Source organism: Hippocampus comes, unplaced genomic scaffold, assembly GCF_001891065.2.
Source record: "Hippocampus comes isolate QL1 unplaced genomic scaffold, H_comes_QL1_v1.1 scaffold1, whole genome shotgun sequence".
NCBI classification, from domain to species: Eukaryota; Metazoa; Chordata; class Actinopteri; order Syngnathiformes; family Syngnathidae; genus Hippocampus; species Hippocampus comes.
The window spans coordinates 3,485,956-3,512,858 of record NW_017805010.1 but is presented as its reverse complement, the minus strand read 5'-3'; the positions used below and the strand labels follow the sequence as shown (position 1 = coordinate 3,512,858).

General features: G+C 41.6%; 1 protein-coding gene across 13 annotated transcripts; it reads left to right on the top strand.

Moving 5' to 3' along the window:
* The first annotated feature begins 534 nt into the window (after window positions 1–534).
* Window positions 535–26,369, top strand: LOC109511780 (Ral GTPase activating protein non-catalytic subunit beta). Of its 13 annotated transcripts, none has more exons than XM_019863080.1 (33): window positions 535–639; window positions 2,604–2,825; window positions 3,058–3,260; window positions 3,881–4,047; window positions 4,232–4,418; window positions 5,440–5,571; window positions 6,041–6,219; window positions 6,556–6,624; window positions 7,000–7,151; window positions 7,941–8,178; window positions 10,201–10,236; window positions 11,049–11,250; window positions 11,503–11,670; window positions 11,843–11,957; window positions 12,058–12,205; window positions 12,634–12,698; window positions 12,829–12,973; window positions 14,781–14,911; window positions 15,389–15,571; window positions 15,674–15,822; window positions 16,045–16,232; window positions 16,337–16,440; window positions 16,932–17,087; window positions 18,914–19,123; window positions 19,285–19,443; window positions 20,920–21,085; window positions 21,162–21,284; window positions 22,123–22,259; window positions 22,332–22,440; window positions 22,558–22,636; window positions 22,743–22,891; window positions 23,164–23,330; window positions 24,608–26,369. In XM_019863080.1, the coding sequence occupies exons 2-33, from the start codon at window positions 2,649–2,651 to the stop codon at window positions 24,641–24,643; spliced, it is 4,629 nt and encodes a 1,542-aa protein (XP_019718639.1). In that variant the 5' UTR covers window positions 535–639; window positions 2,604–2,648; the 3' UTR covers window positions 24,644–26,369. The 13 variants fall into 13 exon arrangements, with proteins under 13 accessions (XP_019718639.1, XP_019718640.1, XP_019718642.1 ...); XM_019863081.1 differs by having other exon boundaries at window positions 542–698; XM_019863083.1 differs by having other exon boundaries at window positions 542–703; window positions 14,790–14,911.
* Window positions 26,370–26,903: the final 534 nt, after the last annotated feature.

Sequence of the window (26,903 nt, the reverse complement as noted above, 5' to 3'; positions counted from 1 at the left end):
ACACGTTGAAGGTTGACTGGGGCGGGGTGTGAGCGACTGGTTAGCACGCCCGTCTACAGTGCAGAAGTGTAAGGTTCGATTCTGACTACGGCCTTCCTGTGTGGAGTTTGCATGTTCAATTTAATATGCATGTTTTTTGTTTTTTTTTAGGAATTTAGGAGGAAACCGGAGTACTCGGAGAAAACCTACGCAGGCACGGTGAGAACATGCAAACTCAACACAGTAATGTCGGAGCCCGGCGGAATAAAACTCTGCACCTGAGCATTGTGAGACGGAAGTGTTAACAATTCTATCAACGGCTGACTGGGGACCAGTTCAGGGTGTAGTCAGCCTTCCGCCCGAAGTCAGCTGGGATTGGCTTTAGCAACCCCTCCAGACACACACAAAATCTTATTTAGAACAAGCGGTGTTGAAAATGGGTGGATGATCTCTAAAATGTTTTAATAGAAATCGCCCTCTGTTAGACGTGCGATCGAGCCTGTCGTAAACCGAGGACCGTGCAGAGTTTGAGGTGAAGTCTGTTGCTGTTTATTTGGCAACCAGTTGGAGGCGTCCGTATCACATCCCGTTTCCCGTGTCAAGCTCCACTGTTCAAGCCTTGACATTGCGAAGATGGAGGCTGTTCGGGTTTAAACCCAGGTAATAACCTGGAGCACGAACTACACCTTTTGGATACATGTTATGACGTCTGAATTTGGGTCAGGTAAAATGAAAACAGTCGTTGCGTACTAGGCAAACGAATGCCTTTCGATTCTGTTTGATTAGTTAGCACTGATGACTGGGCTAATGTCAACGACGGCGCTAACTCGGCGAAGCTAGGTTGCAAGTCGAATAAACTACAGCGGTGCATTGGATAACTGTTATGTTAAGCTCGTGGATACGCTCTTCTACATCTGGTGTTATTAGTACCGAACCGCAGAAGCCAAGCAGCGGCTATCGCAAGCTAATCGTATATGTTGTGATGTTCCTGCTAGCTAGCATCAGCAGGCTAATGGTACCGTTTCCTGGTTGAGATTCTGACCCGAAGCTTAGCATTTACTGATGATTACGGCCCGTTCACAAACACCTTAGACCATAAAGTGACAATTTAACAACAATAATGTATGTATGTGAGGCGTATGACTTGTTTTATGCGTCCCCCTTTACTGTCAAACTATACAGCATTCACGTCAAATCGCATGTATTTACACTCTGTCATCCAGTGTTTTTTGTGCATAGAAATGGCACTTTATTTAATATTGTTTTCTCACACGCATCTAAATTGGTTTAACTTTGCATCAAAACGAAAACTTGGCTGATGTAGCTTATGCACAAATACAGGTAGCGTGTGACTAATTAGCAGAGATGGCAGCTTTACTCTCATTGGAAGATACAGTAAACATAGGTGCTGAGCCTTGCCAGAGTAATTAACACCCCACAAATACTTCTAATTTCAAATATTGATAGTTAAAGACATAGGTATACTACAAACTAGGATCCCGAAGCATTTATCTTACACTAATATCCCGGGGTCTAACGAAAACCAATTTGAATCGTAAAGTTTCAAGCAAGAAATTACAGGACGTGGTTATTTTGTTGTTTGCTCCATACTCTGTTGGCGATACAATTCAAGGATGGTTTGTTTTGTAACTGTAATGATTTGATTTAGTGGGATGACGATTTGGTTCCAGTAAGGTCCGTTTTAATTTGAGAGAGTATGATGAATTTGTTGTCATTTTGCATGCATAAGAATGGACCTGCCAGTACTGTAAATGTGGCATTTCCTTCAAAGATATAATGTATCTCTCCAATAAAAGCCGATTTGGATACTTTTTTCTAGATATTCCAAAGTGGAACGAGTTGGCTCAATTTGATGCACTTGCATCTTTTAAATCAAAACCAATTTTCCAATTCAAATCAGCTTTGGTTACACCCCTACTACTTATCCTTAAAATGAAATGAATTGAATGGCAGTTTTGTCTACTGTTTTCTCCATTTATTTTTTATAACATATTTTACAGTATATAGAAAACACACACACAAAAAAAGATAAATACAAATCAAATAAATCAACTAATTTAGAGACGGCATCTATAATTCCATAGTGTCTTGCTTGCATGTTGCCTTTGTTCAAAAATTCTTTTATGACTCCTGTATGTTATTTTTTCTTCATCACTGTGGGTTTGATGTGACATTCGTGCGTCATAGCAACTTCATGCTGTCCCTGCACAATTCTTCATGTCATGTCTTTAAGTGGTAGAAAAGCTTTGATTGCAAATTACTGTTTTGTGGTCGGTGTCTGACCTTTTTAAACAAAACCAATGCCAAACCATCGAATTATAGTTCCCTCTTTTTGGCACAAACTTCTCTTTGGACTCTGATTCTATTTTGCATGTGCCCTAAACAGGAATAACAATTATGGCCAAATGCTAGCGCAATCTAGGCGCATTGGTTGGAGTAGCTGCAGCTACATTCCGCTACACTTACCATCAATCATTGTTCACATAGTGTAGCAACAGACATAGCCCAATACTCCACATATAAGAAGAACAATATAAACAATAGTGAGCTCCCTGTGTATCACCAGTATATGTGGTGAACCTTTGAACACGTTTTGTCTACAGGTGTGAGCATGAGGTGCGAGTAGAAGTGCAGCAGACGTCGGCACCATGTACTCAGAGTGGCGCTCGCTGCAGCTGGTGGTGCAAAGCGACCAGGGCCATCTGAGCGTTTTGCACTCCTACCCCACCAATGTGGGCACCGAGGTGGCCAACGCCGTGGTTAAGCCACTCTGCACGGCCGTCAGCCCTGTAGCCACGGAGAACATCCTCAAGACGGACAAGGAGGTGAGAGAAGCTGATGTCAAAGGCATTGCATTGGTTTGGAATACCCAAAGAAGTCTGCCTTAAATATGACAAAATATTGCTGAGATTTTGGAAATGAAATGCATTTGTGTGACTGAACTTGCCTGTAGAACATTTAATTTAGGTTTGCCCTCAACCGGAGCACCATTTTCTCTGGCCTTAGGTTTGTTATATGTTTTAGACATTTATTCATGAAAACGGTTTGGCTCCCAAGGTGAAATGGACCATGGAGGTGCTGTGTTATGGGCTCACCCTTCCCCTAGAGGGTGACACTGTCAAGCTCTGCGTGGACGTGTACACAGACTGGATGATGGCCCTTGTGTCGCCCAGAGACTCGATGCCTCAGCCTGTGGTCAGAGAGCCCAATATGTATGTGCAGACCATCCTCAAACATCTCCACAATGTCTTTGTACCAAGGTGGGTCTCGAATATGTGTCTTGACCATTTTTGCAGACGTTGTTGATGTTTGGCCACAGTCTGTTTTGGGTCTTTACGACTTTATGTCAGAGAGGGTGAAGACAAGTTAACAACCGTTTAACAGAAACAAATTCAAAGTAATTTAAAGTTAAAAAAAAAAAAAGATGTTTGCTAAACGGTACTGACATGTAACTGTTCACGTTATACTGAGCATAAATTCAATTTGAGGCTCGAAACGGCATCACTGGTTCCCATATGTGGTAGTATTAATGCAAATGTTCAAATTGTGCATGACGTTACAGTAGTTAAAGCAATTTATTTAAATCCAGTAAATTTGTTAAGCACAGTTGAGTTGTAGTTCACTTTCATGCGTTAGCATTTCATCTTGTTTACAAACATTTAGGTGCCCCCCCCAAAAAAAAAAAAAAATTGAGCTGCAAGACATTTTAAGTGAATCATTACAATCTAACAAAAATAGTTTCTCATTTGCTCATATTCAAACACAGTGTATGGTAATCATGGGAGGCATGTATGTTTTAATACTGCATGGTGTCATCTTTAAATGTGATGTCAGAAATTTCATTTACTCGTGTCAAACTGTTGTCTTTCTCTTCTTCCAGGCCTGAGCAGCACAGCCTGAATCACATCAGACTATGCCAGCAAGTCCTGATTGCTGTCCAAAAACTAGCACGAGAATCACTTTGCATGGTGAGGGAGACCTGGGAGGTGCTGCTGCTCTTCCTACTTCGTATCAACGACACCTTGCTTGCTCCGCCTACCGTCGGAGGTAGGAATTGATGTTCTCCCTCTGCTTAATTTGCAGCTCTGATAAATGTAGCCCCTATTCATGGAAGAGATCTATCTATTTCCAAGCAGGAGGTTGCAGAATGAAAACCCAACCTTCTTAGCTGATGTCATCAACTTGCATTGCCTTACTAACCACCACAACTTCCTAACTCGTTGTTTACCAGTGGGCGTCGCAGAGAAACTGGCAGAGAAATTAATGGCCGTGCTGTTTGAGGTGTGGCTCCTGGCGTGTGCCCGCTGCTTTCCCACGCCGCCATACTGGAAGACAGCGAGGGAGATGCTGGCCAACTGGAGACATCATCCGCCGGTTGTTGAGCAGTGGAGCCGGGTCGCCTGTGCCCTGACCTCCAGGTTAGTTTGGCAACAAGTCCCATTTCTGTTTCTATGCTGAACGTGTTAGACAAGAAATTTTTCGAGATAAACTTTCACACTCTACGGGAATGTGCGGTCAGGGGAAGCAGGGGATGAAGAGCCTACTTGTCCCCTGCATGGGACAAGCCCATTTTTTAAAATGACAAAATCTAATAATAATGACTTCATATTATTTTCCATTTTATCTTGGTGCTTTACATTGCTGTTTTTCAGTTCAATCATGTGAATGATTTAATCATTAAAATTAATAAAATAGCTGAATTTACGTATTTCTTGTTCTAATACATTGCTGGCAGTTGGCGCGAGTCCACACATAAGAGACATCGCTGCTTTGTCTTTATATCGTCAATATCCGTATTTTATCACACATGCGCAGCACATGCTGATGTTTATAGCAGTCGGTGTCATATCGTATTTAATGAATGTGGGTGACATATTTACTCTTTGTAATTAGCCAGAAAAGCGACTATAAGTGCATAATGGAGCCAAGAAAGTACTTTGCCGCTGCCACAGGTAGCAATGCTGAGCTCCATTGGCGCAATGTGTGGAAGATGCACGGCGCTCTTTCCGTAGACTTATATAACCACTAGAGGAAGCCTCGGACGGTTGAAAAAACAACAATGAGTGTTGCATAATTAAAAGCTTTGTAAACAAATATTTTTTATGAAGGTCAAAATTGAAATACAGGCTAATCTTCTAACTGGGAACTCCAGAAGAGTCAGTGCCTCACCAGTTAGAAACCTCACCGCATGTTGCTGACAAAGGGTCACAAAATACATGAGGCTTGTGTGGATTCACATAAGGTGCATGTTTTATTTCTTTATTTTTTTAGTACCGGTAAATTGAAATTTCCAGGTATAAAAAGTGATTTTTACTGTACTTCGCTGGCCTGGCTCTTTTTCAACTGTATTGTAATAATGGCCATTGAATTGAAGGTTGTCGAGAAGCTGTAGTGTCCTCTAAATGAGTATTGTGGGAACATTTGCCATCTTCTATTCAGACTTCTGCGCTTCACCCATGGGCCTTCATTCCCGGCTTTTAAAGTCCCCGATGAGGATGCCAACCTGATCCCTTTAGAGATGGACAATGACTGTGTGGCACAGGCGTGGTATCGTTTTCTACACATGCTCAGGTACATGAACTTAGCCCAATGTCAGTGCATCCTTCACCTTGCATGTAATGCCGTTTCTCCATTGAGCCTGTGTTTTTGTTGGGGGTGACAGAGGAGCCGTGGCACAGACAAGGAATTAAACACCTTATGTAAATAATTTTGGGGGATGGGTATTGCCTGTCGATACACTATCCTCCAATTACATCCTCAAAGACCGTTTTCAGACCTTCACCCGTGTCCATTATAAGAAATAAAATGAAATTCTCACATTATGATTCCATATGAAAGAGATAAGTCACAACCAAAACATTTTGTTTTTCTTTAAATTTTCACTTTGGTGATTTAAAACAGAGTGCAATAGATGATGAATGATTAATTTCCCATTTTTATCCAATCATGAATCCTGTCTGTTATTGTACAGTTTCAATACAGGCTGTAGCAGAGATAATTCCGAAAATAATTCCATTGCATTGTACTTTTTTGCTGCTAGCAACCCAGTGGACTTGAGCAACCCAGCGATAGTGAGCACTACTCCAAAGTTTCAAGAACAATTTCTCAACTCCAGCAGCATCCCACATGAGGTGGTGCTGCACCCCTGCCTCAAGCAACTACCCCAGATTTTCTTCAGGGCCATGAGGGGAGTTAGCTGCCTTGTGGATGCCTTCCTTGGTAAGGAGATATGAATAAATATGTAAGCCTTCCAGAGCACAGTACTGATCACAAGCTGGCCAATTTTTAAATGTTTGTTTTGAACATTTGTACAGTATATACAACATCATACTTGCATGAATGCATGCATGCAGTATGAATATACCTAACAAGGCATTTACTGTAACTTAACCCGAATAGGCAAAATCCTCAAGAATTACAAGGCAACATGTTTGCTTTTTTGTGCTTGTACATTATTGCAGTGACTTGAGCGCTTCCCTGCGAGAAATTCTGACGTCAGTTAAATTATCAAAATCACTCCATGTCAGTGTGTATTTTTTTTTCTCTACACTATAGGTGTCTCAGTTGAAAAGAGAGATGTGCGGGAGAGGGTGTTCTCTTTTTGTCCAGTGCTGCTCTCCCATGGTACCGACACCAGCTGCCATGTTGTATAATATGGGCAAATGAGAAAGTGGTCTGTTCATTGGTGGTGATGACATTAAAAACTCGAGTTCCAGACCACCTTGCAGGTGCATCTGTAACACCTGCAAGGGCTCTTTTGTGGGCAAGAAAAAGTCAATCAGGATGAATATCAAGCACCTGTGATTTGGTTCTAACCACTTGTCTCGCATGTTAACAAATTAATCCTGCCTAAAATCAACTCCCAGATTCAGTTGTCACTCCGTTTCCTTCTCTTTTAACGGCAAAAAAGAAAAATGCTTTCAGTGATTGTCACCTTCTTCTTCCCATCCCAGCTATTACAGAAAGGCACCATGTCATTCGATCTTTGTGTCTCATCAGGCATATCCCGTCCCAGAGCTGACAGTGCCCCGCCCACGCCGGTCAACAGAATGAGCATGTCTCCGCCCCCCTCCATTGCCAACACCACGCCACCTCACAGCCGCAAGCAGCGGCATACGGTTGTCACCAAAACCACGAGCAAGAGTTCTACTGTAAGTCCATTTTATGCACAGTGTTATTTGATTGTCCTTTATATTATTTATTATATGACCTTCTTCCACATCGGTCATTGAAGGGGGACTCAAATAAAAAAATGTCTTTGCAATTATATATTCCATGTTCCCCCCACTAATTTAAACTTGGTATTGCGATTAATATTGCATGAATAATCAAGCAGATTAATCCACCCATTTAAATTCATTTTAGGGGGCAGCCATTTTGACACTACTGCCCTTTGTTGTCGACTGAAATTGACATCAGACTCCTCTCGGGGTCGCATGGCAATCATCATTGCTCACCTTTTTCTGGATTTGGTCATGTGACGTTGTTAGGGCCACACGGGACTTTGATGTCAATTTCAGTTAACAGCAGGTGGGTGGTGCTGGATAAAATCTTGGCCTCGTGAGATAGCTGAACAAAACCAATGGATTATCCATCCATCCATTTTCTAATCCGTTTATCCTCTCGAGGGTCGCGGGCGTGCTGCAGCCTTTCCCAGCTGAATTTGGGCAGTAGGTGGGGTACACCCTGAACTGGTTGCCAGCCAATTGCAGGGCACACATTAACAAACAACCATTTGTGCCCACAAACACAACTTGGGACAATTTAGAGTGTTCCATTCGCCTGACATGTATGTTGTTGGAATGTGGGAGGAAATCGAACCCTGCACCTCTGCACTGTGAGGCAGATGTGCTAACCACTCGGCTACTGTCCCGCCCACAGATGGATTAGTTATCTTAATTCGTATTCATTCGTTGAATGTGGCATCTTCCCCAATGCAGGGCAGTGGGAGTCAACCAACAAAAGCATCCCAGCAGCAACAGCAGCAGCAACAAACTTCTTCATCTCCCACACTATTGTCCAGCCCAAACCAGAGCAGTTGGGAGTCGCGGCCGCTCCCTGCTCCAGCGCGACCAAAAGTCAATAGTATCCTCAACCTGTTTGGCCAGTGGTTGTTTGACGCTGCGTTGGTCCACTGTAAGCTCCACAGCGGCCTCAGTCGAGACCCCAGCATGACTGGTAAGGCATGAGACTACAGTATACCCCATTCTATCTTTTCCATTCCATGCATGGGCAGTTGGGTGTTTTGCTGCTGGCCAATTAATATGCCTCTTTTTGTGGCGTTTTCTGTGTTTTTGGTGTCTTATTTTGAACTGTATGTTGTTGGGATGTGCTTTCCTTTTTCTTTGTCAACCATTGACTTTGAAACTTTTTTTGTGTCTATTTATGTGTGGAGGGCTTGGCGAGAAGACTCTCGCCAGATTTTAATCCATTCACATCACGCAACAGCGTAAACCTGACTACAATGCACCCCCGTTTATCGTGGGGGGTGGGGATACATTCCAGAGCCACCTTCAATTTGTGAAGATACTGTATACAGTGATACAGATGTTTTTTTTGGGTGTTATCCCTTCCATACTCTTGAAACACACTTAAACATATTGAAACAAACTTATTAAACTTTATTAAATCACTTTTTTAAGTATTCCTTTGGCACCTGTGCTCATTCTCTCTCTCGCAGTTCTCCAAACAAGGCAAAACCTGCTTATTTCCACCATTTTTGCCACTCCCAGTTAAATTTTACTGAGCCATAAAACAAAAGAGAATCAAGCATTGTGTCTTTAAACCACCAAAATGTTCAACTAATCCCTGTGATTTCATCCAATGTCAGCTGTCTTATTGCTGTCATGACAAGCTAATGGAAATTAGCATGGATATCATGGTGACTCTAAACCTTCAAATAATTGATAGCACAGCAATACATAACAAGTACAACATACAACAATATTCAGTCATATATGATCTGCCCCGTGGGAACAATGACTATTACTTAATTGGGGACCTTTTCTGCCTCTTACTGTTAATTATGCTTCCTCTCTCCCAGTAGAACTCAGTGCTGCCCAGCATGATGCAGTGCAGTGTACTAATAAATTGAAGTTGAGCAACTCAAAAGTCGGACTTGCCTGCACCGTATACTGTAAGAACCCATAGAAAACGGTCACTTAAGAATCCGCAGTCAAGCAGGTATGCAAACGACGATCTGCTATCCCGCAAGATGAGCCAAACACAGTGGAGGATATGTGTCACAGCATGGGTGGGGCCAGACACATTGCTGCTTGTTTATTGGTCGACGGAAAATTGCGACTTGCTTATTACAATGTGATTCACAGAAGCAGTTTATTTTGGCGTGTGGTTTTATTCAAATGTCAATGAATATCGCACTTCCAGGCAGAAGTAATATTGCCCTGTTAAAAGTTTCAACATTGCATTGCCACATATTGCGGACGTCGGTTGGAACCCTCGACCGTCCAAAATTACTTTTCAGAAGAGCCCAGAAATGGCCTATTTGTTTAACATTGCATAATCAGAGAGCGCAAGCCATTTTCAACACTTTAGATTTGTCAGCAATTTGTGAAAAAAAAACATCCACTCTACTCTTGTGGACCGACCACTTGTGTATATGTAGCGTTGGTTTTGGCCCGACAATTGAGGCACCTGCCTGAACGGCACTGGTGATCAGGAAAATTTGCACTTTTCTGCACGGTTGTAAGACCATGCAAATATCATCCATCCATCCATTATCCGAATTGGTTATCCTCACGAGGGTCTTCGGCAGTAGGCGTGTACACCCTGATCTAGTTGCCAGCCAATCAGTAAATTAATGGGCTTGTCGGGGCACCGCCTGTATGGTGACAAAAAGAGCAATCTTTTTGAGGTGATGCGTTTAATTCACTGAATGACACACCTTGCAATTAATTGCGGCGAGGTTCCCCTTCAGAGCTAAGGCGACTTTTTGGGAATGCAGTCTATGGTAATTCCAAGACCACTGAGTGACAGCATGCCGAGTACTTGCTTATACCGCTCCCTCTCTTTCCCCGTCTTTCTATTTGTGTAGTGTCCTGTATACGCTTCTCCGGTGTCTGTTTATAGTGAGTCAATGTCATTTATAGAGGACAACAACAGCAAAAACACAATTCATGCTTGAAATGAATTGGCTGATCTTTGATTTTGTGTCTCTCCACTATTTCTGTTATCTTGCAGCCTCTTTTATCCAAATTCTCCTTTCTTATAAATCTTGTAAGTAGGAACAGCAGCTTTTTTTTCCCCTCACTTGATTTGCGTTTCTTGATCAATCTTCCCGTTTTTGACTTGAGTTGCCCCATGATCATCGCCATTACTGCCATCCTTTTACGTTTTCACTCCTCATCATTCCCCCAAAAAGAAACCCCCCAAAAAAACTTCATCAGCGTATTTTCAGCGTTTTCTGGAAGTGATGGAATGATTTTCACCAACTGACCACCTGTCTCGACCATAACATTGCCAGTATGTGTTTTTATTTATTTTCCTTCGGTCACACTAATCCTTCTTATTTGGCTTCAGATCATCTCAAGTTCAGCTTCATTTTGTTCATTTTGTTTTGTCCGTTTGACTTGATCTCTGGTTATACTGGTTTGGTGCCTCAATGCATGAAGTGAATGATCTGTGCGATGAGTGGTCGTCGTTTGATTGCAACAGCCAGAAAGCTGACACAGGGATTTTGTTTTGTGGTCTTGCAACAGGTGCATTTAATTTCCCTTTACTTGGTCATGTTTTATGTCCCTGGGTAGCAGAACTTTACGGCAAACTCTTTGTGTCAGAATTCCCTCGATTGTATGCTATGGAATTATGTGAGTGTTTCGATTGTCATGGATGTATTCAGTTTATATTATGGATGTGATGTCAATTTTGTTTTCTTTTGATGGCATTTTTAATTTTATTTATTTATTTTTTTTTTTAATGCTAGCATCTAAGTTTGCCTCTCCTCGATGTGCATGAGCACTAGTTATGTACTTGAATAGCCACCTCAGAATTCAGGGTGCTTTCATTCTGTCTCTTCCCACTCTATGCAGCAATAGCCACACAAGTAGGATTGGAGCTGAGAAGGAAAGGTTCCCAAATGTCCACCGAATCAATGGTGTCCAATCCCATGTTTGATGCAAATGAGTTCCCAGAGAGCTATGAGGCAGGTCGGGCTGAGGCCTGCGGGACTCTATGTCGCATCTTCTGTAGCAAGAAAACCAGTGAAGAAATTCTACCTGTTTATCTATCCAGGTAACATCACACACTATCTAATAAAATGGCATATTTTCTCAATAGACTCTAATCGACGGAAATTCAAATAAGCACTACACCTGAAATTGACACCTCCCCTCTGGGTGGGGGGGGGGTGAAGAACAGGTGGAGATGCTCGTTGGTTGTAATTCATAACTGTGGCTACCGTGTTAAGGAACCTAATTTAATATCATGTCTTTTATGTCAAATCTTAGAACAATGTTGAGAAATGTCTTTTTTCCTGTCCAACAGGTTCTACATGGTGCTCATTCAAGGTCTCCAGATCTCTGATTACATCTGTAGACCTGTCTTGGCCTCCATCATTCTTAATTCTTCCTCTCTCTTCTGTACTGACCTGAAGGGCATCAATGTGGTTGTACCATACTTCATAGCGGCTTTGGAGACTATTGTACCAGACAGGTCAGGCTAGTACCATGTTGCAAAAAGTTTCAGATTGACTTTAACATGAATTGTGTATCTTTTTTTTTTTTTTTTTAAATGCTGGGCATCTTTTGTCGTGAATATTTCCACTAAGATTCAAGATATCACCTGAAGTTTCTTGAAGTCTACTTGCTGTGGTCATTTCTATTAGGGAGCTGTCCAAATTCAAGATGTATGTAAATCCCACCGATCTGAGGAGAGCCTCCATCAACATTCTACTGGCCATGCTGCCATTGCCACATCACTTTGGCAACATGAAATCCGAGGTAATTCATAGCTTTTATTCACTCCCTGAGCTTTTCTGGAGGTGAATGTTCTGTATAGTACATCCACTTCAGTGTTGAGAGGGATGGTGTCTCTTCAAAGGTTCTGTTGGAGGGCAAGTTTAACGAGGAGGATGGATTGCCTCACGACCAGCCTGTGTCTTTTTTGTCCCTGAGGCTGCGCCTCGTCAATGTTTTGATCGGAGCCTTGCAGACAGAGACTGATCCTGCCAACACACAGCTCATCTTGGGTATCTGCTGCTATATCTTTCCTTTATTTCAAGATAGGCATCCGATCAGTGCTTGCATTTCAAGAAAATGCTTGAGATCTATTTAACATTGCATTTTCAATGGAAAAAAAGGATCAGATAGTCAAATGAAAAGACAAAAATTCCATACTCTGCAAGTATGGTGTACAGTGTTTTAAATTTTAGAATTGTGTCTCTTTCTAATCTATTTCTTTTTAATATGTACCGTATCGTACGGTGCTCAACATAAATCAGTCCAACAATTTGTGAGAAAACCTTGAGTTTAGATTTTAAAATTCAATTTCACAAATGTTCAACTACGTGTCATTCTAACAGAGTGACAGAGTGTTCTTTTGTTTAATTGTGCATTGTAGCCAGTGTTCCTTTTGTTAATTTTAAAGTTGTCATTTTAATCTGTTCTCCCTTCTCAGGTGCGATGCTGAACATTGTTCAAGACTCTGCACTGTTGGAGTCCATCGGTGCACAGACTGAAACAGTAGGTATTAGTTCTGTAGTAGTTAGATTTTTTTATTTATTTTTAAGATCATTAAAAAGTGGTGTTCTGCTCAGCGTTTTGGCCCAGGCTTTTGGTCCATGCTTCTCATCCGCTGCTTTGATGTTGCTAGGGTAGCGTCGATGGCGGCCACTCAACGATGAGAAACCAGAGCCACAGCAGAAACAACAGTGGCATTAGCTTCAGCAGTGGGGGAAGCACGGAGGCTACCAGCCCAGATTGTGAGCGTCCTGCCCAAGCCCTGCTTCGGGACTATGGTAGGAGGCATCAGCACACACGCAAAAATGTATTCCTTTTGTAGTTTGTTACTACGGTGATCCCCCATTCATCGCAGCAGTTGTGTTCCAGACCCATCCACTTAATGTAAATATATGCGATATAGAGAAACCATATAAATAGTTTCAGCTTTAAAGTACCCCTCCCACACTCTGTAATCACATTTTAATGCACTTAAACATGGTTTGAACTCACATTGGAGAACACACAAAAAAATGCAAGCATCTTGGCATCTCTCCGTTGGGTGAGTGTGAGCACTTAAACTTGCCAGACGACTGCAATCAGCTCCCCTGCTTCTCTGGGTTGTGGCTGACCAGAAAATATGTGGCGACACGCATATTGCATCTCGCTGTGGAGCCACACTTGGCCTCGTTTGGCTGGGCAAGTGTGAGCATTTAAGCCATCCGACCGCCATCACCTCCCCGCTTGATGTGTTGTGGCAGGCCAAACTCTTCTCATTCAAGCCAGAGACTGTGCCGTGGCCTGTGCCCATTCTTAATTGCAAATTTCCACAATAGAAACATTGATACGACGATTAGAAAAATCTGCAAAAATCTTCTGGGGTTGTGCGTTTATTTTCAAGTCAGTCAAGTCAAATTAATTTACACAGCCCTTAATCACAGAAAAGCCTCAAAGGGCTTCACATGGCCGCAGTTGACAAATATTAACGACACCCGAAACCTGAAATGAAACCCCTGATATTTACCTCCAGGAGGGCAATAAAACCCTGAAAAAAACAAAAAAACAAATGAGTCCATTTTGGCTGAGATTGCTATCTCTGTAGCCATGAAAGCGTGTGCAACGCTTGCCAGAAACCAGAGAGCTCACATTTAATTTGGCTAAGTGCAGAAAATGATCCAGCTGAAGATCTTTGGATGTTTCGATTTCCGATTTTCGGGCCTTGTTTTCCCCATTGCTTGTTTTCGGTTTCAACCATGAATTTTCATTCCAGAGTATCTCTGATGAATTCATTAATTACTTTAAATGGTAACATGAATCGTTAGATGTCATCTTTGCTTGCTTTCTTGTCTAATTAGAGTATGAAATGTACTAATTGAACATTTTTCCCCCTTAATAGCTAACGTGGTTAAAGTGATGTGCAGATTTAAGAGGCGTTGGATAAAATGCCTCTGTAGGTGATAGCAATTGAAGTTGCTGTGATGCTGTGCTTTATTCCAACTCTCTTCGCCAAATGACGTTCCAGAGATGTATTATTTTTTTTTCTCCTCCTAAACATATCTTTTTCAAATGTACTGTCGGGCTGAGCAATGTTTACAACATACATTTGTACCATTGAATGTGACAAACTGAATGAAACCACTGAAATAAGACCTTGAATATACTTATGGTCCAATGCTAACGTGACTTAGGGAAAACAACAACCACCAGGCACTCAATTTTGTACGTCCTCTATTTGAACATGATTTAGTGATGGTATACACATACCACAAAAAAATGTCTTTAATCTGGAGCCAAATCTATGCGGTGCCAACACTTATTTGAATGCATCACATGCAGTATTGTGTATAAATTTTTTTGGGACATCGGGCATTACTGTGGAGGGAAAAAAAAAGTTGTAAAGGAATTAATGAAGTAAATTGTCAGCATTGCCCTGCCCTATTTTGTACCATTTACATTTATATCTAGGCCTGGATATGTGCAAAATATGCTCAACCTGTGCTTCCCCCCTCATCCCTTTCTCTTTTCACGCACATTTTTAAACACCAACATGTGGTGTATTTTCTATGCTGTGCTCTATTTGGTATTTCGGGCTGTTATATGTTTTAGCTCTTCCAGATACAGCGGCAGGCCTGTTGGTGCGTAGCATCCACCTGGTCACCCAGAGGCTCAACTCCCAATGGAGCCAAGATATGAGCATTTCATTAGCTGCCCTGGAACTTCTGGCTGGCCTTGCCAAGGTAATGCTACAATGGCCAAACCCTACAAACATGTAGCTTAGCTTCTTGTACCCTATTCAGTTCAAACAAGAACAAGGGATGTAAAATGTAAGGAATACTAGCAAATCACTTCCATATCACAAGTGAGCTGCTGTGATCTGAGAGCTTTATAGCTTAAAGGTGGCTCAGATCGAGAATATCTTCTGGAAACCACGGAATATAATAATATATATATTTTTTAAAAATCACATCAATACAACTAATATATACAGATTTGAATGCTTCCTTTTACAGCTTAAATCCAAATGTAATTTAGCATTCTACCCACTAGGGAGAATCTCTCATTTAAATTGAAATAAAATGATAAAATAATAGATATATTTTAGAATATTACTTTCTGCTCCTCAAATGGTACGAGAGGTGTCTCCTAATTATGACTCAGTGTCACTTTGAGTGAGAGGAACACACAAGCACGCTTAAACTCATTTTGTCTTTTAGGTCAAGGTGGGGGTTGACTCCGCAGACCGTAAACGGGCAGTCAGCTCTATATGTGGGTACATTGTGTACCAGTGTAGCCGCCCAGCACCTCTTCAGTCCAGGGACCTTCACTCCATGATTGTAGCTGCCTTCCAATTTCTTTGTGTGTGGCTCACTGAACACCCTGACATGCTAGATGAAAAGGTACACGGACCAAATTGAAGAATTCTTAGATGAGCCATTACGGAAAACTAATAATCTATTGTGTACTAGCTCACCTGTTAACATAATCTTGTTTTGCATAAGGATTGTTTGGTTGAAGTGTTGGAGATAGTGGAGCTGGGAATCTCTGGCAGCAAGTCCCGTCAGGAACAGGAAGTGCGACATAAAGGAGAGAAGGAGCATAACCCTGCTTCCATGAGGGTGAAAGATGCAGCTGAGGCCACTCTATCATGGTGAGATGCAATTATTGTTTATACATAATGTATCAGAGAAGATTTTGTCGAATGTTGTTGGCATTGAGTGATTCATTTTAACCTGCAAATTAGGGCTTAACGATTTGGGAGAATAATAATTATGAACCTGAAAATGTAAAAATCTCCTTGCCTCAATGACTTTTTTTTTTTTTTTAACAAAAAACTCATCATTTTTGCTTGTGCTGTTGTGTGGTCATTTAGTATTATGCAGGTCTTAGGAGCATTCCCGTCTCCTAGCGGGCCTGCCTCCACTTGCAGTCTGCTCAATGAAGACACCCTGATTCGCTATGCACGACTCGGCGCCACTGGGGCCAGTAACTTCCGCTACTTTGTATTGGACAACTCAGTCATTCTCGCCATGCTGGAGCAACCTCTCGGCAATGAGCAGAGTCAGCAATTAATTTCTTTTTTTTTTACATTTTGAATATTTCTAAGAATCACCCTCGGATGAGCGTCAAGTTAAATGGGCTGTGGTCTTCCTCTCTCATGACAGACCCCAGCCCGTCAGTGACAGTTCTGATCCGAGGGACTGCTGGCAGACATGCATGGACCATGCAACTCTTCCACCAACCCAGAGGAGCTCGGGCCAATCAAAGGGTGAGATCACACCCAACATTGCTACAATTTAGTGTTCCATTCACCTGCCATGTACCTGCCATATATGTTTTTGGAATATGGGAAGAAACTGCATTATCCAGAGAAAACCCAGGCACTTAGAGAACATAACCTCCACACAGGAAGGCCACACTGGAATCGACCCCTGCACCTCTGCACTGTGCGGCAGATGTGCTAACCAGTCGACCAGCGTGCCGCCAGCTAAACTATTAATCAAATTGAAATCAACATCATAATGTCATAGAATGCAATTTCAAATCGCATAAAGACACATTTTTTTTTGCTTGTCTTAAAAACTTCATGGGATAAGGACCTTGAAAAAAAATAAGTGCATATGAAATCACATTTGCAATACTGAGTAGCAAAAACAATTGCAATTAGATGACTGTATTTGATTATTTTACAAAATTGTACAACCCTACTGACAACCCTCATGATCTTCCGTTCCCCCTTTCTCTTTCCTCCTTCCACAGCAGGTATTTGTTCCCGAGGGCCGTCCAACACCAAACAATGATGTCGGGATCAAATACAACATAAAACAGAGGCCGTTCCCTGAAGAGGTGGATAAGATCCCTCTGGTCAAAGCCGATGTTAGCATTCCTGATTTGGACGACATTGTTAGCAAAGAGGTGAGAGAAATTTCCATCATTCATTTGCAGATTGGCCTGTTACATTTAATTGCTGAATTACTGCATCAATTTATGATTATTATTCCTTTTTTTTTGATGACCGTATTTTATGGACGATAAAACTCTCATCGGATGTAAAGTGCAACATTGATGAATGGGTCTATTTTCATACACAAGATACATAATTTTTGTGAAGCATTGTATGTTAAATACTTGATTCAAATATGTTTATTTGATAGTGTATCGGCACTGTGCTTTACCTTTTGTTTTATGTCAGACGGGCAAGAAATTCCTGACTCAAGCCTCGCATAATCCGACAACGGCACAACAAAGAACGATGATTATAATTGAACAAAAAGGATTACGTTTTAAATGGACTTGAATCCTTTTTATCACAAAATTATGAAGGTGTTACAAAAACAACAAACAGAACAAATTCTAGTGGAAGCGTACGCATAGTCATAGAAGTATATTTGCCCATGGCCTACTTGTTTTCCTTTATTATCTTTACGTTAGGTTTGTCACCACCACATTTTTCAACAGCTACTAGAAGTATAGGACAAACTAATGTAGCAGGCACACTGTTGATGTTTGAGGTCATTTCAGGATTTTAAGTGCCGTATTTTCCACACTAAAAGGCGCACTGGATTATGAGGCGCACCTTCAATGAATGGCCTATTTTGTAATTTTTTTCATACATTGGGCGCACCACATTATAAGATGCAATCTACAATGCATCCACTAGATGGAGCTACGCTTAAGGGAATGCCAACAGAACGATCAGATGTCAGCAAAACCTATTTAATAAAGCAGCGACACAGTTCACTTAACCAACAGCAAGTTATAACATTGACTTGTTAACGTTGAACTCTCTTGCCGCTGCTCTAGTTCCGTGTTCAACTGCGTAACCGATCGCCTTAAGTCTGAACTTTGCGCTGTCAGCATGTCTCGAGCAAGGAGCCATTTTGGGGTTGACATATTACCGTAATGACCATACACAAGGCGCAACAGATTTTAAGGCGTGCAGTGAGCTTTTAAGAAAATGGAAGGCTTTTAGGTGCGCCTTTTAGTGCGGAAAATACGGTATGTCTGACAGTCTGAAACATTTGTTACTATATAAACTCAGGTGTGTTGTATTGGCTGGCAGGATGGTCTGAGAGCTACACATATGCTGAGATATTTTTCTCCAGACGCGAGTTAATGGGTGATGGAAATGCCACTTGTCAGGGAAGAAAAGGGTCAAGTGACTGTATTTGGTTACATGGAAATGAAAGTGGTGCTCTTGGGTTTTTTTTTCATCTTGGCAATTCATGAGAATCGTTGATGCATTGAAACCACTCCAGAAAATTGCCACAGCATCTTCAATCTTTGTGATAGTTTTGCGTCTGGCAAGAAAGGAGCCTGCTAGAAGGCAATCAGTCAGGTTGAACATTGCCAAAGGCATGGTGCCAATTTATACATTGCACAAGCAGCAACTTAGACATGTTGGAAAGTTGGTTTGTGCTTCCAATATTTTTTCGAGGTCTCGATGTAACACATGCCAACTCTTGGGTTGCAGTATTTCAAACCCCAGTTGGTTAATTTCGTCATTTCGGGTAAAATTGCTTTCCATTCCAGTCCATAAAGTGTAAAATATAAATTTGTCCTCTGATTAAATCCATTTTAAAATGCTGTTACAATGAAGTCATAACCACAGTTGACTCATTTCAGCACTGAGAAAAGATAACGCTGTTTTGGGAATGTGGTTTGTGCAACCAGATGTCCGCCCACAACAGTTTGACTTGGAATCCTCTTTAAACATGTTTCCTCTCATCCTCCTTATTCAGCTGGAAGTTCAACACGACAAGCTTCGCATTCTGATGACCAAGCAAATAGATTACGAGAATACGTTGGAGCGGCACGGTGATGACATCTGGAAGTCCAAGCCTTTCCCTGACCCACAGATAGACTGCAAACCTCCTCCGCCTTCGCAGGAGTTCCAGACTGCTCGGCTCTTCCTGTCCCACTTTGGTTTTCTTTCCCTGGAGGCGCTCAAGGTTTGTCAACATTTCTGCTAAATGTTTTGCTATGGTTGCTAATAGCACAGGTTATTGAGTATCTTGAGGTGCCGCTATTGTTGTTCAAATTCAGCTAAATGCTATTCTTGTGTGATTGTTCCCAAATTGTTACTTCACCAATGTTGGTGAATTATTGGCAGGAGCCCAACAACAGTCGTCTACCTCCTCATCTGATTGGCTTGGAGTCATCCTTGCCTGGATTCTTTGATGACATCAACTACCTGGACCTGCTCCCCTGCCGCCCATTTGACACAGTCTTTGTTTTTTACATGAGGGCTGGACAGAAAAGCAGTCACGAGGTGAGGAAAACTAATCCACACAACGATTGTAAAATGGTATCTGCTTTCCTGATGGAACAAAATACCAACATCAGTTTTATGGTGTGAGAGACTCAGCATTTTTCCATAGTCAAATGTTACTTGAGCAATGGATGTAGCAACACATAAGTAATGGCCAGATTGGTTGTCTGATGACGTTTGTGATGGACTAACCATTAATTTCCAAATGATATGATCTCTAAACGAAAACCTTATAATCATTAAATTTGAATGCTTGGTTACCAAATCAGTCCGCCAATACTCTGTTGTTTTCAAAATGGTCCGCTCTTACTCCGTAGCTTTGGAAAGACTTAAGACTGAAGTCTTAGTCTGGTGATGTCACCGTGTTCTGAGGGAACCATGGAGGACTGAGCCTAAATTCCGGTTCTAAACTGTCACTCCAGTTCTTGCTAAAGTGTAATCCACAACAAGTGTAGGATTGTAAGTGACTGGTTCACTTTGTGAAAAGTGCATACAGTACCTAAGATTCGTAACAGGTTTTCACATAGTGCTGTATGGAAAGTTTTGTGTGGATCTTTGAATGCACTCACTCAAACTTTTTGACATCGATAACCAACTTTTTTTTTTCTTTCTGATATTGTGATGGCGGGGGCGGCCCGGTGGTCGACTGATTAGCGCGTCGGCCTCACAGTGAAACGGTTCGATTCCGGCTCCGGTCTTCCTGTGTAGAGTTTGCATGTTCTTCCCGTGGCTGCGTGGGTTTTCTCCGGGAACTCCGGTTTTCTCCCACATTCCCAAAACATGCACGACAGGTTAATGGAACACTCTAAATTGTCCCTAGGTGTGATTGTGAGCGCGAATGCTTGTTCGTCTGTGTGTGTCCTGGCGACCAGTTAAGGGTGTACCTATTTGACTGTCGCCACTTAACAGCTGGGGGGCGCTTGTGTTTTTTTGCGCCTGCAATGGGCAGCATTTTTCACAGCCTCGTTTTGATCAGCGGAGATGTCGGCGCTGTTGGACAGTTTGCGTTGGTGTGGCTGGATGGACGGATGTTCTGGTGGAGCTGAGGATGAGGAGAGAGGAGCGCAGATGTGTATTTGGAACTGAGAGTCGGCGTTTGGAATTGAAGAGGATGTAGATGGGACAGGAGAACTGAACCAATCTTTGTGTTTGTCATTGGACGCTGCAGCTTCTTGTTTACTTTCTAATTTAGCTTGTAGCAGACGTGTGTGACGCCATGCACGCTGTGATCATGATGTCTCTGATCCACTGGTGAAAGGAGACTTTGATTCTCCCCTCTCTCATCTACAACCACTTCAAACAACAAGGTGTATGTCGGAATAGTTGTTACGATTGTATTATTGTTGATGTTTTATGTGATGTGTTCTGTTGTATTGTTATTTTTAAGTGAAATGTTCTGTAAAGTGCTTTCTTGCAGCTGTCGTGAAAGTGATGAATAAAGATGTATTCACAGTGCTGTTGTGTTGTGTATTTTAGATCCTGAAGAACGTGGAATCATCAGCCAGCGTTCAGCCCCACTTCTTGGAATTCCTTCTGTCCTTAGGCTGGCCTGTGGACGTCGGGAGCCACCCAGGGTGGACAGGACACCTCGATACTAGCTGGTCTCTCAACTCATGGTCTGACAGTGATGTACAACAGACTGGTCAGTGACTGAAACAGAAACAACGTGTCACCGTCAATGACATGAGAAACTTTGAGATGTTTCTTTTATCCTGCAGACGAAGCAGCTACTCCTGAGGACACGGGAGGTTCGGTGTTCAACGGAGAGAAGAAAGTTTTGTACTACGCAGATGCCCTGACTGAAATTGCCTTTGTTGTTCCATCGCTAACTGAACATTCTGGTCAGTATTTGTGCTCTCATTGACAACTTAAAAGAGATCCCTGAAAATGTATGAAATCATAGCCACATGAACACCTTCTTTTTTCTTTTTTGAAGATGGGTGATTTTCTGTTACCTTTTTATTACCTTTTGAAACAGTAAAGCTGTTTTCACGGTGTCCCAAAATAATTGACATTTCGTAGTCTATTACCATCGCCAAAGTTGATAGAAGACATATTATTCTTTATTTCCCAGAATTTAAAGGAGTACTTCCCACATGTCTTGAACATTTCTGTGACATGCGTCCATCACAATACCCAAAAGAGCAAGAAATACAGTATTTTAGACCCAGTTTGCAACCACACTGAAATTAGTTAATGGGCTGGACGTAGGACGAGGGAGTGACTTCTTGTTGAGCCCCAAATCTAAAATAGCGAGTGCATACATTTGTGAAGATTGAAAAAATTAACTATAAAAATGGGTTTGTAAATCGTGGAATTTTTATAGGTTCATTTTTTAATTATTCAATATGAAATCTACTTTTGTAGGCCTGTTACATATAGTTGTTCAGATTCAGTTTTAAAATTATTTTCTGTTTTGCTCAGTTTTTTTTTTTATATTGGTTTTATATTCAAGTATCTATCAATCCATGTTACTCTTTTTTTTCATTTTTGTTTTGGTGCTTCAGTGCTACATGTTTGGGCATGTGCTTCACAGCTTACATTTAGTTCTCACATGGATGAAAAATTATAATGTGCTTTTATATTCTTAATTATTTTTTTAATACCTGTGCAAGTGCACTGGAAGATGAGGATGAAAACCTGGTGTGATCTAAAAAAAACTGCTGTTTTATCTCACAGAGGAGTCATCAGTCCACAGTGACTCAACACTGGAGGCTGACACCAGCATGGACCTTATGCCTAGTATACTCAAACAGCCCAATCTCACACTGGAGCTATTCCCTAATCACTCGGACAACCTGGAGTCTGTCAAAAAGGTGCAGTTTAATTTATTGAGCAGTGTTTTGACAGGGCAGTTTAATTTAAGTTGTGTGTGTGATTTTCTCAAGCTGAGTCCTTTAGTGAAGACCAAGAGATCTTCGAGCGGAAAATCGTTCCCACCCCTGGGCCCAGAGACAAAGGTGTTTGTCATTTGGGTGGAGCGCTTCGATGATATTGGTAGGCATGTTTGTACTTGTGGATCACTTTCCACAAAAACTTTTCGTGTGATACAAAACTTGATCCTGTCGTCTTAAATGGTTTCTTGAAAATAGCTGTTTGTTTTTTTTTTTTCAGAAAATTTCCCTTTGTCTGATCTTCTTGGTGAAACCAGCACAGGTTTAGAAGCAAGCATGAGCAACAGCACCTCCTGCAGGTAGTGTAAACATTGTGCTACTCAAATAGACTTCATTCTGCATTCTTCTCAAGTCACAAGTCATTCATGTACTTCATCACTGCTATTGATGTTGCTCCTGCTTCAGATCAGGGTTACTCGAGAAGGACGTTCCTCTGATCTTTATCCACCCTCTGAAGACGGGCCTCTTTCGGATCCGACTGCATGGAGCTGTGGGCAAATTTAGCATGGTGATCCCTCTGGTGGATGGCATGGTGGTCAGCCGCCGGGCACTAGGTACTCGCTTCTTTTATCTATGTGTCTTCTGAATATTTTGATGAATGTTATTTTTCAGGGATTTAGCAAAGTATTGCATGCAAGCAAACTTATTGGTGGATATATTTCACTGAATCTTGTCAGTCAGTCCAAGAAAGTCTTCCCCAAGTACAGTTCTTAAAGACTAAATGCAAATGCATCCATCTTAAAAGTAGACTACAACCGTACTGCACTTAGTACTTATGAATCCTCAGACTATCAGGAAACCTTCACTTACAACTCTGTCCTCACAGGCTTTCTGGTGCGCCAAACCATCATCAACGTGTGCAGGCGGAAACGCCTGGAAAGTGACTCGTACAACCCGCCGCACGTGAGGCGGAAGCAGAGAATCACGGAGATTGTGCAGCGTTACCGCAACAAGCAACTGGAGCCCGAATTTTACACCTCCCTCTTCCACGAGGTGGGGGAGGGAAAGCCTCACCTCTAACAGTCCCTGCCATGTCCTGTCTTAACACTGGCTCACAAGTGCACACAAACACAACATGCACACAAACACACACATGTATGCTAAACATGCAGAAGTCATCGACAAACACAGAATCTTTATATTTATACTGTTCAACTTTGTTATTTATATAAATTCCTATATCAACACTGTCTGACTTGGAGAGTAAAGTGTGTGTGGGGGGGGAGAGAGTAAAGTGTGTGTGGGGGGGGGGAGGCTTCATTTCGAGGTCACAACAATTCACTCGACGATTTGAATGGCCGTGACTGCGCTGCCTCCCTCAACGGCTGTTTACGTGTGACAGAAACTGCAACGTTTTAGTGTTTGAGCCTGAAAAACTAGCATTAATGTACCTGAAGTGAAAATTTGGCAGAATACCAGTTACCGTTTCCGTGTCGTCTGTGAAAGGAGAGAAAAGGCACTTTTGTTTGTGCTCAGTCTGGGTGGGCATTCACAAATATGTGATTCGTACGAGGGGTGGGAATCACACTTATTCGCGATAGTCTTTTGCCAGTGGTAACGACAGAATCAAAATACAGTGATTCAGTTAATGATGATTAGATTATTAGTTAAAACATTTGAAATCTGAGACGCATCACTATCGAGAGTACTGAAGAAAGTATACAGAGATGTGGATGTTTGATGCTGGTGTGTCAGTACAGTATTTCTTGTCAGCGATAATGCTACGTTATATTGCCACATTGATTGTTTGTTCCACGATTAAAAATCATAGTTTTGGAAAGAAATGTAAACATAATAGAAGATATCATAATATGTATGCCAGGCCAGTAGTTGCAAGTGTTGCTCTGGAAAAAAACAACATGGCGTGCATTTGTTTTGGTTTGTAGCTGCCGGACAGTGTAGCAGTTGTACTAAATGTTGCGTGTTAGCTATGATGTCCTTCAATTTTACTGGCTACCATTTATGTTGTTAATGCTACAGTCGGTGTTGACAAACATCTACTTTTCCCCACCTAAATCTTTTCTATTTTTTGTCCGTTTTCAGGCTCAAAAACAAAAGCGACTCCCCAAAACAATTTCAGCTGAAATGGCCTTGCGTGAACTTTGGGTTTCTGCTTTTGCTTCGAGAAGAATAATTTGTTCTCATCCCGAACTGCAATACAAAAACACCACAGTCAGCAACCTAAGATTGTAAAAATGTCCTCTGTAATTGTGACGACATGATTTTCTTGTTGCTCACACTAATTTGTGTCCCACCACACATCTCCACAGACAGCTGGTGGGATCTCGGCCAAGGTGGAGCCATGAATTGTTTACGAATCTACCGACATCTCATTTCATCGACATGCTAAAGTCTTCCTTGTGCACGCCGGTGGCCATGGCAGCAGCTCACTAGCAGGCACACTGATTTTTGAATGATTGTTATTCATAGGCGCGGGGGTTCAGCTGTATTCTTTTACTGTATGGAGGTGTCGTTTTATACCTAAACTGGCCCATCTCACAAACCACTGCTGTGTGCTTGTGTGCATCTGCATGTGCGTTTTATGCTTTTCCAGCCAGTCAACCTGACCGAGAGTGCCCCACACCCCCGATTCCCCCCACCACATCAAAGGCATTTAAAAGATAACACTGTCACTTTATGTCATGGAATCATACAATCCCGTTTGAAATGCTTGTCTGAGCTCAGTGCCAACATTTTGGAATCCCTTAGCTTTATGAAGAAGTATTTTGGGATTATAGAATAAGAATTGAGTCCAAACACTACACAAATGACGTAACTTCCATCCATCCATCCATTTTCCAAACAGCTCATCCTCACTGGGGTCTCGGGTGATGTAACTTTGCAATTGTAATTAACATGAGCAAGTAATTGCTATTTTACCAGAGTAAAGTCAATATTATAAAACAATACATAAAATTAAAAAAAAAATGTCACTAAACTCACAATGAGTCAAAATTGTACAATAATTTTGTAATCTATTACAAACAATCGCGTTTAAAGCTGTGGTCTTTTGAGGCTCCTGCCAACTTTTCACAAGCGACAGCAGCACATCTAAATATGGACACGACTGTGTGTGACTTTTGGAATTCACTCATCATATATTCTGATAATGACTTTTGTCTGAAAAATATGACTTAGACTCACTTTATGCATTTTGCTCAAGTCCCTATACAGAACCACAGCAGTTTGTGTGTCATGCTTGAAATGTCTTTGGCGATTAATTTATTGGCTCAAGCATCACAGCATTGTTGACATACATATCAAACTTGCAAAACTTTTGGCTGCATAGATCTAGGTTTTTTTACATTCTTATCCTATATTTGAATGGACCCCTTTAGATTGTGTCTGAAGAAAAAGACAAGTGTGCAGTTTTGTCAACGCGGTAGCTTCCGTAATTGTTTGTGTTCAGTCACTGTAATTTTAGTTCAAGGCCCCTCTCACTGTCTTGCCTGTAACAATGTGAACTTATTTATCACAAACGTGGAAAACGGCGAGTGTATTTTGTTCTGTTTGGAAAGTCTTAATGCACTGAGCACATTCTGTGTTTATTTCTTAGTCCCTTTTGGTGACCTGAACATTTCTCCCTTTTTTTTTGTACCTTTTTTGAATGAGCGTGTATTTGCAAAGAAACCCCTGCTGAAGGAAGAGTTTTATCGTGTGAAAATGTAAATGAAATGGCGCCATGGACTTTTTGACTTATCACATCGAATTGTGTGACTCAATTTTTACTACGGTGCTTTATGCACATGCCTTTTTCTGGGAAGGAGAACAAAAAACCTTTGGAGGAAAGCCCACATACAATCAAGATGACCCACCTTGTATCCTGTTACTACTTCACTGGTTGGATCATATTTAAGGACTTTTGCCATGTACAGACGCGATGAAGGATGATTTGTAAATATACTATAGCATAAGGCATTTACAAGTTGTCTGTTGCATTCCTCACTTCGGGTGGGGAGACAGGTTGTGTATGTTTTTGTGTGGGACGAGTGCCGAATGTAACATACACCCATTAAAGCTATTATTGATATTTTCATTCTCCGTTCAGTTTTTTATGTTTCTTGAAAATAAATTGAACTTTCAGTTTTACGATATGTACGTTTAGATAAATATTTTCTTATCCTCGGAGTTGCGACGGAGTTCCGTTTCTCCGGCAGCGCCAAGATTGTTTACTCACAGTCGTCTCACAACCTACATGAAAGTCGTGCCGTCATAACTATACTGTATTGGTAAGAAAAAAATATATAAATAGTATCAAAGGTTAACCGATGGTGTTTTTTGTTGTTTGGTGCCGTGCGACGTAGATTACTTTTTCTGCCGCAAGTTTTTGAAAAAGTGCATATTGTGTTTTTCTACCAAGAAAGCCACCATTATTAGGGTGTGAGGATTAAGGCAGTTAATTACCGTTGTCAGTTGGTGAAGGAGTGAGAAAGTGAGCCAAGAAGAAATGGGCGCGGATGTGACAACTCGCCAACAGCTACGGGGTAAATTCTCAAAGCAAAGTAGCTGTACTGGACTTCAAGACTGAAGTCAAGTAACGGAAACAACAATTACGTACGTATATGA

Excerpts from the sequence above, each read along its gene's own strand:
- LOC109511780 (XM_019863080.1), top strand. The coding sequence starts at position 2,649 with ATGTACTCAGAGTGGCGCTCGCTGCAGCTGGTGGTGCAAAGCGACCAG. Across the intron at positions 4,048-4,231 it reads TGCTCCGCCTACCGTCGGAG|TGGGCGTCGCAGAGAAACTG; the intron begins GTAGGAATTGAT and ends GTTGTTTACCAG. Across the intron at positions 8,179-10,200 it reads TCGAGACCCCAGCATGACTG|CCTCTTTTATCCAAATTCTC; the intron begins GTAAGGCATGAG and ends GTTATCTTGCAG.